At 43.5% G+C, this 16,368-nt stretch overlaps 1 protein-coding gene across 4 annotated transcripts in view; it reads right to left on the bottom strand.

The window, feature by feature from the left end:
• Positions 1–16,368, bottom strand: part of LOC113024706 (glutamate receptor 2-like) — a 122,872-nt gene that overhangs the window by 32,776 nt on the left and 73,728 nt on the right. For 3 of the 4 annotated variants that reach the window (XM_026171986.1, XM_026171985.1, XM_026171987.1), the window contains exon 17: positions 4,388–4,502. In XM_026171986.1, coding sequence (XP_026027771.1) covers positions 4,388–4,502 — 115 coding nt within the window. Of the gene's footprint in view, positions 1–3,426; positions 3,521–4,387; positions 4,503–16,368 lie in introns of those variants that run through there. The other variant, XM_026171988.1, reaches the window with a different exon arrangement.

Below are 16,368 nucleotides of genomic sequence, written 5' to 3'. Positions count from 1 at the left end.
AAAAGGGCTGTCTGCAGACACATAGCGGTGGGTGCATTGCCACCAGTCCGCGAGTGTGGGGGTGGCTGTCCATTTTGCTGGCAGCCAGAGCGGAGGGGCCAGACAGCCAACAGGGACACAGGCCCCTGTGACAGTGCTGAGGCGATGGGTTCCAGCAACTGCTCCAGTGGAGGGCCCCCTACACTGCACCCCAGTAACCTCTTTCTCTCCATTCTGCCTTCCCAGGGCCCGGAAGGGGCTGGCGCTGCACCCTAGCCATGGAGGGCGGGACATTGTTTATTGTTAGAAGACAGGCTATATCGAGTGAGTCGTGACACTCGCACGGAGGAGACACACACCCAGTTGTTGGTACCACAAAGCCGCCGAGAAATGATTTTCCAGGCAGCTCACTATAACCCTAAGACAGGGCATATGGGATTTGACAAGACTCTGGAGCAAATTATGACCCAATTTTATGGGCCAGGTATCCGAGAGGATGTGCACCGCTGGTGCGCATCTTGTCCGGAATACCAACTCATTAACCAGCCAGCCATACCAAAAGTGACTTTGCGAACCCCTACCATTGTTGGAGGTCCCATTTGAAAGTATTGGCATGGACCTCATCGGGCCATTTCACCGGAGTGCAAGTGGCTATCACTTTGTATTGGTTCTAGTTGATTATGCAATGCCAGAAACACCCAGAAACAGTGTCGTTGCAAACCATCACTGCAAAGAGTGTGGTGCAGGCACTGTTTCAGGTCATCTCCCGAGTCCGTATTCCGAAAGAAATACTGACTGACCAAGGCATGTGGTTCATGTCTTGCACACTGAAGAAACTGTACAAATCATGGGGCATTAAATCTATTCAGAAAAGCGTCTACCACCCTCAGACTGATGGGCTGGTGGAGTGGCTGAATAAGACTTTAAAGTCCATGATTCTGAAGTTCATACATGAGGATGAACACAATTGGGATCACTGGTTAGACCCTCTGCTATTTGCAGTGCGGGAGGTGCCCCAGGCCACCATGGGATTTTCTCCCTTTGAACTACTGTTTGCCAGGAAGCCGTGTGGGGTGCTCAACCTAATTAATGAACGCTGGGAGGAAGGTCCAGCAACGTCAGCAGCATCTGTATAACAAAGTGGCCAGGCAATTTTCACCAGGGAGACAAAGTGCTTGTATTACTACCTTCTTCTAGCTCTAAACTACTCACCAAGTGGTAAGGGCCCTTTGTGGTCACACAGCGAATGGGGAACGTTGACTATGAGGTCTCGCGGTTGGACAGAGAGGGGGCCACACAGATTTGTCATCTCAACCTCCTTAAAGCATGGAGAGAGACTGAAACTGCGTCTCTGGTGAGCCGGGTCAAGGAGAGAGATAAGTTGGGGCAGGAAGTACCAAATTGCACCATTCCCACCTCCCTCCATTGCAACGACCATCTCATACAGGCCCAGAGAGCTGATGTTGCCACATTGCACCAGTGCTTTGCAGACATGTTCTCCCCCCTGACCAGCTGTACGTCTCTCATCAAGCATCATTTTGAAACACAACCTGGCGTGACAGTGCATTCATGACCCTACAGGCTTCCTGAACATAAAAGACAAATTGTTCAGATGGAATTGGCTGAAATGCTAAAAATGGGAGTAATAGAAAAGCCAAACAGCACCTGGTGTAGCCTCATAGTTCTTGTAGTGAAGAAAGATGGGTCTATATGGTTCTGTGTTGACTATCAAAAGATGAATAAAGTGTCATGCTTTGATCCTTAACCCATCCCCTGGGTTGACGAGCCCCTGGACCAGTTGGGCACGGCCCGTTTTTTCATGACACTGAATTTAACCAAGGGCTACTCACAGTTTCTCTTATCTGCAGATAAGAGGCAAACTGGTTTTTGCCAGTTCGGTACACTTCTTTTTGGCTTGTTTGGGCCCCGGCCATATATCAGCACCTCATGGACTGGGTGCTGTGGCTGCACGCTGCAATGCTGCCGCCTACCTGGATGATGTTATCATCTACAGTGACACCTGGGCGGAGCATGTGCAGTGGGTGGCAGTGGTCCTGGAGTCCCTGAGGCAGGTGGGACTCACAGCCAACCCGAAGAAGTGTGCAGTTGGACAGAGGGAGGTACAGTATCTGGGGTACCACATGGGAGCCAGGCAGGTGCGTCCACAGGCGGAAAAGACAGCAGCTACTGCACCCTGCCTGCGCCCCAAGACAAAAAAAGAAGTGAGACGGTTCCTGGGGCTGACAGGTTACTATCACTGGTTTGTGCCCGGGTTTTTTGACCTGACCAGCCTCTTGACTAATCTCACCCGAAAGGGTGCTCAAGATCTGGTCCAGTGGACACGGCTGTGCTAGGCGTTTGTGCAGGTGAAAAAATATCTCTGTGGGGAGCCACTGCTCCACACTCCAAACTTTTCTATCCCTTTTCTTCTGCAGACTGATGCCTCAAACAGAGCGCTGGGGGCCGTTTTGTCCCAGCAGGCAAGGAGGGTCGACCGGCCCGTACCCTACATCAGCTGGAAGGAAAAGGAGTGCCTGATGGTTCAGCCGGATGGCTCCCCAGCCTCAGTTGGGCGGTGGTGGTGTGTGGCGGAGGTGTGGTCCATGGCTCAGCTGCAGGAGAGGGGTGGCACAGGTGTGTGGTGTTTTAGTCAATGAGCTCTCTTTTCCAGCTGGAAAGCTGCACGCATAGGTGCTGAGCCGGGAAAAACGACAAAGAAACTGTGTGTGTCACGGCAATAAAAAGGGAAAATAAAATGGCCTGTATTTGTATAGCGCTTTACTAGTCCCTAAGGACCCCAAAGCGCTTCACACATTCAGTCATCCACCCATTCACACACACATTCACACACTGGTGATGGCAAGCTACATTGTAGCCACAGCAACCCTGGGGTGCACTGACAGAGGCGAGGCTGCCACCGGGCCCTCTGACCACCACCAGTAGGCAACGGGTGAAGTATCTTGCCCAAGGACACAACAATGTGTTTTGTGGACTTGAAAAGGCATTTGACAGTGTCCATCGGGATGTACCTCCAAGTCTGATGTCATGATTTTCATCTGGAAATAGATGGACTGCCCACTATGGGTTAGGAATGAGTTGCTGCGTGGAGGAGTATTTTGATGTCTTGCAAGTGAGGGAAGGGTGGAGTAGGAGATTAACAACAAACTGGTAGCGCCTCAGTGACAGATCTTTTCCTTGATACCTATAAATTTTGTTTCAAAGATAGTTCCTTCCTCAATGGGCAGAAAAGGTCTGTTAATACACTTTTTGGTTAGCATTATACATGTGAATATTGTTGAACTGTCTCTGTTCTTGACATTACCTAAAGCTGCAAGTAATCCATACTAACTACTGTGGAGTCTTACCGTGTATATTGAATGTGTGAACAGACAGTGTGTTTGACTGACCCACAGACATAAAACTAACCTTATTTGTGGAGTCCTTGAAGCCACATTCTCCTTTATCGTACCACCACTTGTTTTTCATCTTGTCTAGGGTCCCTTGCTCATTCAGTTTCAATACGGCAAGGTTTACTGGCACTCTTCAATGGGAATAACATAAATAACATCATTATCAATGTTATCTTATGTTATTAATGAGGCAGCGGTTCTCAAACTCTGGTCTAGCCACCAAGACAGGTCCCTCATGTGCTACTAATTATTCATCATTAAAACTTTCATTGCAGTATTTGAAAAGATTACTTTCAATGTAAAGATCGTCTAATGGCTTTCTTTATTTTGTATGAGACACCTTTTAGCAAGTTCACTGTCTGTTGATTGTCAAATATTAAATACTAAAAGTATTTAGACATGACCATGAACAGGAAGTCTGTAAAGACTCTGTGGAATAATCTTGTTTAATTTGGCAAAGCTGCTTAAAGAAAATCTTGTGTTGTCAGGGCCTCTCTGCTTGGCCCTGGAGACAGAGAATGAGATGTGCTCAGCGAAAAGGCTTTCTGCTTTTTCAGTAGCAGTACTCCTCCAGGGCAGAGCCATTGATAAATAGAGTTTGGGCAGTTGCACAAACTCTTTATCGACAGCTCTTCTCCTGCACTGTTGCTACCATCTGGTGTGAGGTCACCTGACCCTGATCTGTAAGTCCTCATCTGCCTGCAAGTGTGCTCTGAACCTGACCTCAACCAAACAGGGGCAACATATCAGCAAAAGAAGCATTACAGACTACAATGCTACATGTTCTGGTTCCTTATTGCATCTGCTAAATCTAGTAGTTCTAGCGTATTTGTTTTTCTTTGTTCTTCAATTTCTGTAGGGGGTTACAGCTAGCTACTAGTGTTTGATGTCACATGTGGCATTGTAACTCTGTTTCTTCTTTACACTTTTTACATTTAATAACCCAGTGTCACCTGTGTGTTGTGTGCTGTAGTGTATGTGTGTGTGTGTGTATTAACCTTGCTCTCCCCTCCTCCGCTGCCGCATTCTCCCTTGTCATACCACCACTTGTTTTTCAGTTTGTCCAGCAGCCCCTGCTCGTTCAACTTTAACACCGCCAGGTTCACCGCATTTCTACATGAACACAGTGGCTGTTAGCAGTTCAACTCTTGCCAGTGTCTGTCCTCCTGCTGATATGCATGTTAATAGGATGTAAATAATAATAATTACTGTAAACACAATAGAGATAAAAGGAAATCGATTTTCTCATAACAGTTATCTTGAAGTAATATTTATATAATATGGTGTTTTGGTGGCTACACTCATGGAAATCAGAATGTTGTGTGGTATGTCAAATTTATATTTGTCGTTATAAAACAGAGATACACAGAGATGGATTTTTGGTTCTCATACAGTTGTCAAAAGTTTACATTCATCACTGAGATGAATGCCATAGTAATTTGGGACTTTTATATATGTATATATCAAACTAAAACAGTTTTAGATACAGTACCTGAATCTCAAATATCTATAAAGATTACTTGAAAAGATAACACTGAATGTGTGCAAGGTTATTTGTTGGCTTCAATATGTTTTTGTAGTGTGGGGCTTAAAATCTACATCACTGCACTGTTAGGATTTAAAAGTACCAGTCTCTTGAGCCCCACTTTTGATACAAGTTGAGTGAGCAGTGCTTTGTCTTCCTGCCAGGTCCTCTTAAATCACATCTATTGACTTCAGAGGGTTAAGATAGTGTTTGTATAGTTTTGAGTCCGCATGTAAACCTTTGACCATGTGGATTATAAAAAATAAATTTTTTTACTTGTGCATCCAATTCTTGTTTTTTTAAGTAATTGAAGATATATGCCGTACAATTATTCCACCCTAAAAAAAAAACCCAGTTGTTCTTGCTCTGTAATTAAAGTAAGTAGAGTGCCCCTGATATCTCAGTATATTAGGTGTTAGCAGTGTGTTATGGAGGATGAAATAGACTGTCACTCAAACCTCCAGTGTAGAATTTAGCACTTTTTAAATAGCTTTTATTTTTAATAAACTGCTGCCAAATCCTGCCCATTTATACAACTGCAATCATTCATCAAATTTTTTCGATTTCTCTATCTACACCTATGTAAAAAGTGTGAATCTGAACATAACATTCACACTTGAGATAGCTTTCAGGGTGATTCTAGTAAATGGCAATGATTAGGTCATTTTTTAGATTTTTTGTAAAAGTTACAGCAATGAAAAATGATTGCATAATTAAACTCGGAGTAGCTGGAAAAGTGAAAGTGAGAGGTTTTGTAATTTGGTAAGACATATGTCAAGGGCTAGGTTAATGCCTTTGCAAATTACCAGTAATACTTTATGGGTATTATGGCCAGTGTTGGGAAGGTTACTTTTAAAATGTATTCCATTACAGAATACAGAATACATGCCCCAAAATGTATTCTGTAACGTATTCCGTTACGTTACTCAATGACAGTAACGTATTCTGAATACTTTGGATTACTTAATATATTGTGGCGAGTTCAGACAAGGAGGAGACGGAGGTATCGTTTGGTCTTGCTTCCCGTGAGCTAGCCAGGGAGCACAGCCGTTTATTACATTTGCAGAAGAACACACTGCCACTAGCTAACTGCTCAGCGCGGCAACCACAACACACATAGGGCGCCCTCTGACCCCGGAAGGACACACCGTCGCAGCGAGAGGGCGTCACCCGTCACCATGGCAACATACACAAAACATAACTGTACAAGCAGAACCCCGAACAGCCCTGACCCGCTACAATATTATCATGCTTTTTACAACAACGTGAATGTACTATTGCTGTGTGATTTATTACTATTACGGAAGGTCCGCGACTCCGAACTGTAGTAAAGGGACCTCTGACTAATGCTGGGCTCACACTGTGCGATTTTTGGCCCATTTTGAGCCGATTTTTGAGTCGTGCGATCGTTTTGGCGATCGGCCCGATTTTGGCCTTCATCGTGCGTCGTGCATCGTGTAGTATACGTGGGGTAACGAGAAGCGATTGACACCTCACGACCAGCTCCCGATCATCAATCGCTTGGTCGTGAGGGTGTCACCGCAGTTTGCCACACTGCGCACGCGCAAACACAAATGTCAGCGAAAAAGACGGCGTAGCACGGCAGTGCAGCGTGTGATCTGGACACAAGCGATGGAGGCACAACCTGTAGAACCATCCGAGCCCTTTCGATGTGGCCTCACAAAATTATCACGACCACAACAACCTTGAAAATAGTTGGATCGACACTGCTGCTCAATCACAGCTGCCTGACCAATGTTTTTCATTAGCAATTTAGCAAAGTTGATGGTGGTGGTGTGTCTGTGTGAGTGAAAGACGGAGAGGGAGAGCGAGCGACAGAATTTCTGTTATAACCTTCATTTTTATGGACGCACAGTGTGAGCACTCAGGTCGCATCAGAGCATCGGGCCGTATAGTGTGAGACCCTGCATCGTGACCTATGAACTTCTAACCCCTGCGAGTCAATCGTACAGTTTGAGCAGGAGCTCAATCGCGCGACTGAAAAAATCGCACAGTGTAAGCCCAGCATAATACGGCGGGGTCCCTGTCGGCTGGTAGCCAAAAAATAGCTCTACTTTGTTGTGTGGGTCAACTTTTCTTGCGACAGACAGAGAGAGGCGTTGAAAGGCTGCTCCAACGGAACTTGTTGTTTTCGGAGGAAAACACGAACACAGTGTACAGTCGAGTCTTAATACCTTACTTACAACTGGGCTCGTCAGGCACTCTTCTTGGCTGCAGTGGTTATTATTATATTTACATGCTTCCAGCTCCCGTTTTTGCTCGATGACTGCTCGTACCTTTCCACTCCCCTTTTTCTCCCTCCTAGCGCTCACAGACACATAACGTGTATGGCAGTCCATTCTCCCTGCAGCACGGACTACACTGAACATGATGCTACATTCTTTAGAGCTATGCCTGTAGCATTCTGCCTGTTAGCTTAGCACAACAACAACAACAACAACAACGAAAAGGCGCTCTCTCACCCAGGAAACACACAGTCGCAGAGAGAGAGAGAGCGTCGCCCTGTAACCATGGCAACCGTAACGCTGCCGCCTGGAACAAAAGAACGTAGCTGTCAAACAAAACCCAAACAGTCCTGACCCGCGACAAAATGAAACAGGAAAGTACCGCAGTGTAATCCATTTATTTCAACAAAGTAACTGTATTCTGAATACCACCTTTTTAAATGGTAACTGTAACGGAATACAGTTACTCATATTTTGTATTCTAAATACGTAACGGCGGTACATGTATTCCGTTACTCCCCAACACTGATTATGGCATACCTTAGAATGATATGAAATATATTTAGAATGGTGAGTTGCTCAAATTCCAATTATAAATATCCATTATAAACCAGCATACCTTTATTATAATAAACTAGTACCTACTCTATAATAATGTTCCACATAACCAGACTAGGAGCTGATTGCACACACATTGTCAGTGTCATCTCATACTGATGCTTGGTCTTGAGTCCCTTTTAATCATATTTGCATTTAATGGTAGTGCCATTTTAAAATATTTTCTACCAACTGGAATTGTACAGGCTTGTTCAGTTTTGGTGGTTCTAAGCCTGTATGTATGCTATATTTCCATCCTGATACAAAAACAGTCCCATTTAAAAAAAAATATATAGATCTTGGATTAGATTACCAGATCATTCAAGGCACTGGTTGCCACCAGCAGCACTGTTAATAAAGAGGGTACTGGTAGAAACTATGAAGCAACAGTCAAGGAGAGGAGGAAAGAATGTCTGAAGACAGCTGATAAAGTAGGAGTTTGAAGTTGAGAATCTAAACTGTGACTATTGCGGTGAAGGGAGGAATGAGTCTGAAAGGATACAGAGAAGGAATTATTAATATATACATTTGTGCAAGTGATGAGGCAGAAGAGGATTAAAGCCAATAGCATAAGCAGCTATGGCTAACAGGAAGAAAAGGTCATCTGGTAATTCCGAGGTAGGTTGTTTGCACCCTGGCATTTCCAGTCAGCATATCAAAATGTCCTTTGGCAAGATACTGAACCAGTAAACACTAATTAAAATATATCTCAAATAATCAATGAACCTGCCAGGTCTATTATAAAGAACATTCCCTGATCTGTAATTTATCTTTTGTACTAATGGAAGTGACAGCGTCATTGGACAAGGTGTTAATGATTTAGGGCTTGAGCTACAATCCTATTGCATGTTACAGAAAAACCACCTTAAGGGAACCTAGAATTATTTTTAAGGGAAAAACAAGCTATTTCGCACAGTCTCACAGAAGCCAGTAGACCTGGGGAGGGAACTTAAAGGAGAATGCCTGGTGGCCGTGGCAACCCAAAGAGATAACCCACATAGCAGACAGGTTTGGCCTGGATCTGGTATCAAGCCAGCACTGCTGGCTGACTTCTGGCATGGTAAGTAGTATGTCATCCAGATATGGGCCAGGCCCGGCGTAGATGGCACTGTTTATGTGATGGCATGCCACATCTGTCCCAATTGTGGTTTGGTTTATGTGGCCCAGGCTCATAGAAAACAGGTCCGGCCCGGATCTGGCACTTCTGACTGACTAGTGTCATGGCAGGGTGTCTGTCAACCAGATGTGGGCAAGGTCTGGCAATGATGGCACTATTTATGTTCCTATTTTCCTGTTTTAGTTAGAAGACCCAAATGACATGTTACAATACTATACTGCTATGGTAGCCAATGTTTCAAATGCAGGTTTGACAGGTTTGTGAGTGTACACTTTAGCCAAAACCTAGTGAGGTTTACTCATGCTTATTACTGGGTGGTTGTAGCTCAGGAGGTAGAGCAGATCACCTACTAATCAAAGGGTTATTGGTTGAATCCCTGGCTTCTCCAGCCTGCATGTCAGGAGTATAAATGTAGTTAGGAATCACTCCGTTTAAAGAAAGTGTGTGATTGGGTGAATGTGGCATGTTGTATAGAGCACTTTGAGTAATCCATGAGAGTAGAAAAGTGCTATATAAGAATCAGTCCATTCACTGTCTGAGTTTTGTCATGTTACTTTTGCACTATTATGTTCCGGCACACGTTGTTATTACATGGCTTGATTAAGGTACACATCAGGCTGACATCTGGGGTGTGTGTGTCTGCAACTGGCCTTGTGCAGGCCCATGTGTGGGCCACCTCTGGCAAACCTGATCTGGGCCACCAAAGGGCCATCATTCTTTGCAGTATGTGGGCCATGTGTAAGCACATTGTGTGGGCCAGATCCGGGCCATACCAATTTTGCTATGTGGGAACGTTGGCCTGTTCTCTTGTGTGCTCACTATCTGCACGAGGCATAATAGGGGTTTGGTGCAGCTGGTGTCAGGCGGTAGTCAGGGACTGAGGCAACAGGGAGGTCTCATCTGAGCTGTGCTGAATGATATTCAAAGTGCAAAGAAGTCTTGGAGTCATCCAACCAGGTGGGGCAGCTGCCAGTACCCCACCTGGTTGGGTACTTGGGTACATCCTAGATTGCTCAATGATTGATTTTGTAATTGTATCATCATATCTGCAACAATGGGCTCTGGACACGTGGGTGCAGTGGGGAACTGAACTGTCAATCAATTGCCACCTAGTGGTAGGTTGGATTAGGTGGCAGGGGAGGATGGTAGACATGCCTGGCATGACCAAACGTATAGTGAGCGTGGACTGGGAGCTTCTGGCAGAAGCCCTGGCCTGTGAGATCTTTAACCCCCAGAGCTTTGACAGCATTCCAATGAAGGCTGGGGACACTATGTTCTGCACTTCCACTGTTGTGCAGAGCTGTAGCTGCAATGTGGTTCGTGCCTATATAAAAAAAAACTTGACCTTGACCTTGTCATAGTGGCAATCCCCAAACTAGATGGTGGAAAGCGGTTGTGAAGGGAGCAATCTACCTGAAAAGCAGTGTTATTGGGCTTGGTTAGTTTGTGTGACTGAAAACAGCTGACAAGTATCAGCAGCCAAAATGCACTTGGGCTCAAACAAAATCTTGGGTGTGGGAAGAATTCATTGAGGCCATAGAATGAGACTGTCAGCCTTGAAGTGATTCTGGTTACGTCAGGCAACTTAGGAGGAGAAAGCCACACTCTACACATATTTACATAGTGTACAGTGCAGCTGGAGCACTGCTGACTTCACTGATGATATGGTTTGGTGCTGAAAGTAATACTTTGAGGATCTCCTAAATCCTACTGACATATAACTTCCATCGTGGAAGCAGAATATGGGAATGACCTATGACCAGTGTTTGTGTTTTCAATTTATACAATTCAGTTTTATTTATACAGGGCCAAATAACAACAACAGTCACCTCAAGGTGCTTTATATTGTAAAGTAGACATTACTTTACAATATAAATATAATGTAAATATAATTTGTTTTCCTAACCCTACCTACACTAACAGTCATGCTTGAAACTTGAAGCAAGACATAAGATCCATCAGACTTTATCCTCCAACCGTCGCCAAAGAGCGACAAACTTTCTTTTAACAGGAAGAAGAGTCTGACTCTTGGACTTTCAAGTTCTGTTTATTTCTTAGTTTTTGCATTGTTTAGATTTTCACCTCTGCATCTATGCATAGTCTTGCCAAAGGACATTTGGCATGCAGACTGAAGCAGCCAGAGATTGAACCACAAAGCTTGCAACTAGTAGATGACCGGCTCTACCTCCTGAGCCACAGTTTCCCGGCCTGCCTGTTTTCCCATGTGCTATTCTGTATTGCAAGGTATATATTATGTTGTATTTTGGACTTTTTTTCTTGTAGTCCCCTTCTGTCATGATGTGGAGTGTGATAGTGAGGAATGAGGACTTCAAATGCAGGATGCAAAGACAGAGTTTTAAAACAAAGCAATCCATTTGAATATAGCTGGATAAACCCCCATAATACAAAGTAACACAGTACGACATGAAAAACAGTACAACATAATGGAACACAGGCAAACTAAGGTAATGAGTGAAGTGGAAACAAAAAAAAAACAAAAAACAAAACAGAAATTAAAAGTCCAAAAACACAAACACAGGGTCATAGGACGTGACAAGTCTACGTGTACAGTAACTTGTTTATCATAAACACCATATACTGATTAACGTAAATATTTTTTTAAGATTTCTAAAATCCTATGTTTGTTATGTGATCTAAAATCTTACTTATAGCCACTTATAGCAACTAATAATATAATCACTTATTGGTCAGTATTGCCATTCATATATTTTAAGTTTGATGCTTTGTATATACCAGTGTCCTACATTTTGTTTCTGAACAGAGCCCATCAGTGACTTAACATTGCTAATCTGTAACAGTGAAAAAATGAAAGAAAATCTGTATGCCCATGCTAGGAGCAGAGACCATGCAATTCAATACGGCAAGTAATTCAGTATTTAGCTCAAATCAAGACTTTTTCATAAGAGAAACTGTAGAAATGAAATGTGTGTCTCTGGTTCTACCATGATGTATACAGTGACAACAGAAATCCAATAAAGCTGTAAAGCTCCATTAAGCAAAGTTTAGCATTCATTTTAAAAAATGAAATGTACGGATCCTAACACTCAACACTGAACTCAAAACCTTATAAAGATCTCTAAATTCATTGTTCTGACTTATAAGTCCAGCGTGTTAAATCCTAGTCCTTAGCAACTAGCAACTGTTGGCTAATACTCAAGTCCTGTTCCTTACATATTGTTTAAAACATTTTCAAGGCCCATATCCTCATTGGGATTTCTTTGTTCCAATTAGCCACAATCTAAACAAACAATAGGAGTGAAATTTTCCTTCAGTCTTCTATAACTAGATAGCAGAGGTGGTAAACGTACAGAAACGTAGTAGAAGTATGGATATACGAGTGTTAAAAATTACTACAGTAAACGTTGAAATACTCAGTTCAATTCAATTATATTTATACAGTGCTAAATCACAACAACAGTCACCTCAAAGCGCTTTATATTGTAAGGTAGACCCAACAATAATATATACCAGGGGTCAGCAACCTTTAACACTGAAAGAGCCATTTGGACCTGGTTTCCACGCAAAAGAAAACACTGGGAGCCGCAAATACTTTTTGACATCTAAAATGAAGATAACACTGTATATATTGTTTTTTACCTTTATGCTTTGTTTGAACAACTAAAGTGTGTTGCTTATGAAATCCATGAAGTGCTACAGAGAAAATTACATTTTATTTATGTAATTAACACATTTTGAACTCTTTAAGAAATATAACGAAAGGAAAGACACCAACATGAATTAAAATGATCCATGTAGCAAACAAAAACTGTTATATCGCCTTCGGGCTTTTGGAGCCTTGACCTGACTTTTAAAAAATAATTGGGAAAAAAAGCACTAAAAAACTAAACTTCACTAAAAAATGAAAAATAGACATTTGCAAAATTCTGTCTAAATATGTATTTTACCTGGTTAATGTGTGTGGCGGGGGTGGTCTGCAGCGCCGCTGCAGGGGAGGCGGACTCACTTGAGCGGCACCTGCAATCCGATCACGCATTTATGTCTGTGCTATCTATGCTGTTGGGTTGGTGTGTGTCGGGTAGTGATGGGTCGGTCGCGAACAAAATGGCTCTTAGAGCCGGCTCTTTGACGTGAACGATGCGAGCCGGCTCCTTATCGCAAGCCGTGGGTTTTTTTTTTTCTTTCTCTCACCCTCTCTCTCTCGCACTTTTTTTCACTTCACTCAGCATGCCAGCCTTGTGCTTTACGCTGGGAAGAGGGGGGAGGGGCGGTAGTTACACTGAGTAGCACAGGAACAGAGCGGGAGGGAGAGAGAGAGAAAGAGAGCCAGGGACAACAACCTCACATTAGAAAGGTATAGTAATCATCCACAGCTATTTTCAGTTGCAGATGATAAAGGATTCAGAAAGTTTATTCATGCAGGTCCATGTTCTTTTTGTTTTCATATTATAATTTATATTTAATTGTGTTGTGGTTTGCAGTGTTTTGTGTTGTTTCACTTTAAATTTGTAAAAGGAAAAAGCTGAAAATTTAAATAGTTAAAAGTTGAAATGTGAATAATTGATTTTTGTATTATATGATTTATTTATCACATTTTATGTGGAGTGAATAAATAAAAGTATGTTTACGGTGGCCCCTACAGACAAAGCACGTACAAACTTCATATCACGTACGAACTCTGAAGCACGTACAAACCCTGAAGCACATACAAACTCCAAAACATGTAAAAACACGTAAAAACTCCAAAACACGTACAAACTCCGAAGCACATAAAAACTCAAAACACGTACAAAACACAACAGAAGTGCTCCACGATGCTAGGGGCAGTGTTGAGCTTTTGTTACCTAGTGGCTACACAAGCCAGCAAGTACCAACGACCGGATTTGGTGTGTGGTAATAACAGGTAAATGAACTTTTTTTTATTATTATTTGACTATATATGAATGCTTGTGTATAAATACACAAACAATACACATATGCTTTCATGCTTTCAATTGTGTAATTTAAGTGATCTAGGTAGCTCTGTTTTGGAAGTTCAGTTCATGCTAGAAATGTGTTTTGGAGTTTGTATGTGCTTTGTCTCTAGGGGCCACCGCATATACCAGGGGTTTATGCGGTTTTGGCTGGTGTATCTGGCTCTGCCCTAGACTGGTTTTCTTCCTACTTATCAGACAGGACCTTCTCTGTTAGGACTGATAGGTTCTCCTCTAACACTGCTGCCCTGACCTGTGGTGTCCCACAGGGCTCAGTTTTAGGTCCATTACTATTTTCTTTTTATATGCTTCCTTTAGCTAGTATCATTCAATCTTTTAGCAACCTGTCTTATCATTTTTATGCTGATGACATTCAGCTCCATATGTCCTTTAAGCCTCATCAGCTGGATAGGCTGTCCACCCTAGTCCAGTGCTTAACCCAGGTTTCTGATTGGCTTTCAAGCAACTACCTTGTTCTAAATACTAACAAGACCGAGACCATGATCATAGCTCCTCCTGAGCTACATTCTAAAATCAGTCAGGTTCTTGCCTCTTTCTGTCCATCTGTCAAGTCAAATATTCGAAATCTTGGAGTAATATTTGACTCTTCTCTGGGCCTTGACTCTCATGTAAAATCTTTGTCTTGTTCCTGTCTCTATCATTTAAGAAACATATCTAAACTGCGACATATGGTTTCCTCAGCTGAACTGGAAAAACTCATTCATGCATTTGTGTCATCACGCTTAGATTACTGTAATTCCCTGTTTACTAGCTTGGATAAATCATCTCTCTCTCGCCTCCAGACAATACAAAACGCAGCAGCCAGATTACTAACTCGCTCTACCAAGCGTGTTCACATCACTCCCATCTTATATTCTTTACATTGGCTCCCAATAGAGTTTAGAATTCGCTTTAAAATTCTTGTTTTAACATACAGAGCACTAAATGGCCAGGCTCCAGATTACTTATCCAAGCTTCTTTTAAAATACACTACTGCTCGTCATCTCCGCTCACAGACTCAGAGTCTCTTAGTTGTTCCCCGTACACGATTGAAGACAAAAGGGGACAGAGCCTTTCAGTCTGTTGCACCAAGGCTGTGGAACAGTTTACCACTACAATTACATTTGCTTGACTCTGTGGATTCTTTTAAAAAACAGTTAAAAACTCTTCTGTTCAAACAAGCCTTTTGTTGATCTACATATTTTATTTTATTTTTTTTACATTATTTACATTTGATCTTTTACATTGTATATAATGTCTATTGATTTTATTGTTTATTTTAATATTTGTGTACAGCGCTTTGTGATTGCCTGTCTGCGAAAAGCGCTTAATAAAATCATCATCATCATCATCATCATCATATATTTATATATAAACATATATAAATAAAACCACCTTTTTTTTACATTTACATGCAGTAAACGCCAGGACCACCTCCTACAACGCGGGTCTCGCCACTGGCGATATGAGCGCCTACAAAGCGGCCTCATACGGCGTGCGGCGCGCGGTGAGAGATGCCAAACGCAGGTACCGGGAACGTGTGGAGTCCCGCTTCCACCAGGGCGACACACGGAGTATGTGGCACGGACTACGCACCATTACGGACTACAAAGCCAGGGACACTGCGCCGATCAACGCCGACTCTGCATTCACCAACGAGCTGAATCGGTTCTACGCCCGTTTCGAGGTTAGCCAGGCGGCTAATGCTATCTACCGCCTGACTACCGAGGACAGTGACGTCATCAGCGAGAGACCAGTGACCAGCATCGCGGAGCATGACGTCCGAGCGGCACTGAGGAGAGTGAACACAAGGAAAGCGGCAGGGCCAGACGGCATCACCGGCCGTCTGCTGCGCTGCTGTGCTGACCAGCTAGCAGGTGTGTTCACTTACATCTTCAATGAGTCTCTGGCGAAGTCTGTGGTCCCCACATGCTTCAAAAGATCCACCATCATCCCTGTGCCCAAGAACAGCAAACCCTCATCCCTGAACGATTACCGGCCAGTTGCACTGACCTCGGTAGTAATGAAGGTGTTTGAGAGGCTGCTGAAGAACATCATCTCCTCCTCCATCCCAGACACCACAGATCCGCTGCAGTTCGCCTACAGATCCAACAGATCCACAGAGGATGCCATCGCCCACGTCCTACACACCACTCTCAGCCACGTGGACAAGAAACAGGGTAACTATGTGCGAATGCTGTTTGTTGATTACAGTTCAGCGTTTAACACAATAGTGCCCTGCAGACTGTTCACAAAGCTGAGGGATCTGGGACTTAACAGCCGTCTGTGTGCATGGGTGTTGGACTTCCTCACTGGCAGAACTCAGGTGGTGAGGGTGGGCAGGTGCTTCTCCAACAGCATCACCATCAACACAGGAGCACCTCAGGGATGTGTCCTCTCGCCACTGCTCTACTCCCTCTACACTTCAGACTGTGTGGCCACCCATGGCTCCAACACCATTGTGAAGTTTGCTGACGACACAGTGGTGTTGGGTGCCATCTCCAACAACAATGAGGCGGCCTACATGGATGAAGTGAAGAAT

Source organism: Astatotilapia calliptera, chromosome 6, assembly GCF_900246225.1.
Source record: "Astatotilapia calliptera chromosome 6, fAstCal1.2, whole genome shotgun sequence".
Lineage (NCBI taxonomy): Eukaryota > Metazoa > Chordata > Actinopteri > Cichliformes > Cichlidae > Astatotilapia > Astatotilapia calliptera.
This window is presented reverse-complemented; position numbering and strand designations above follow the sequence as displayed.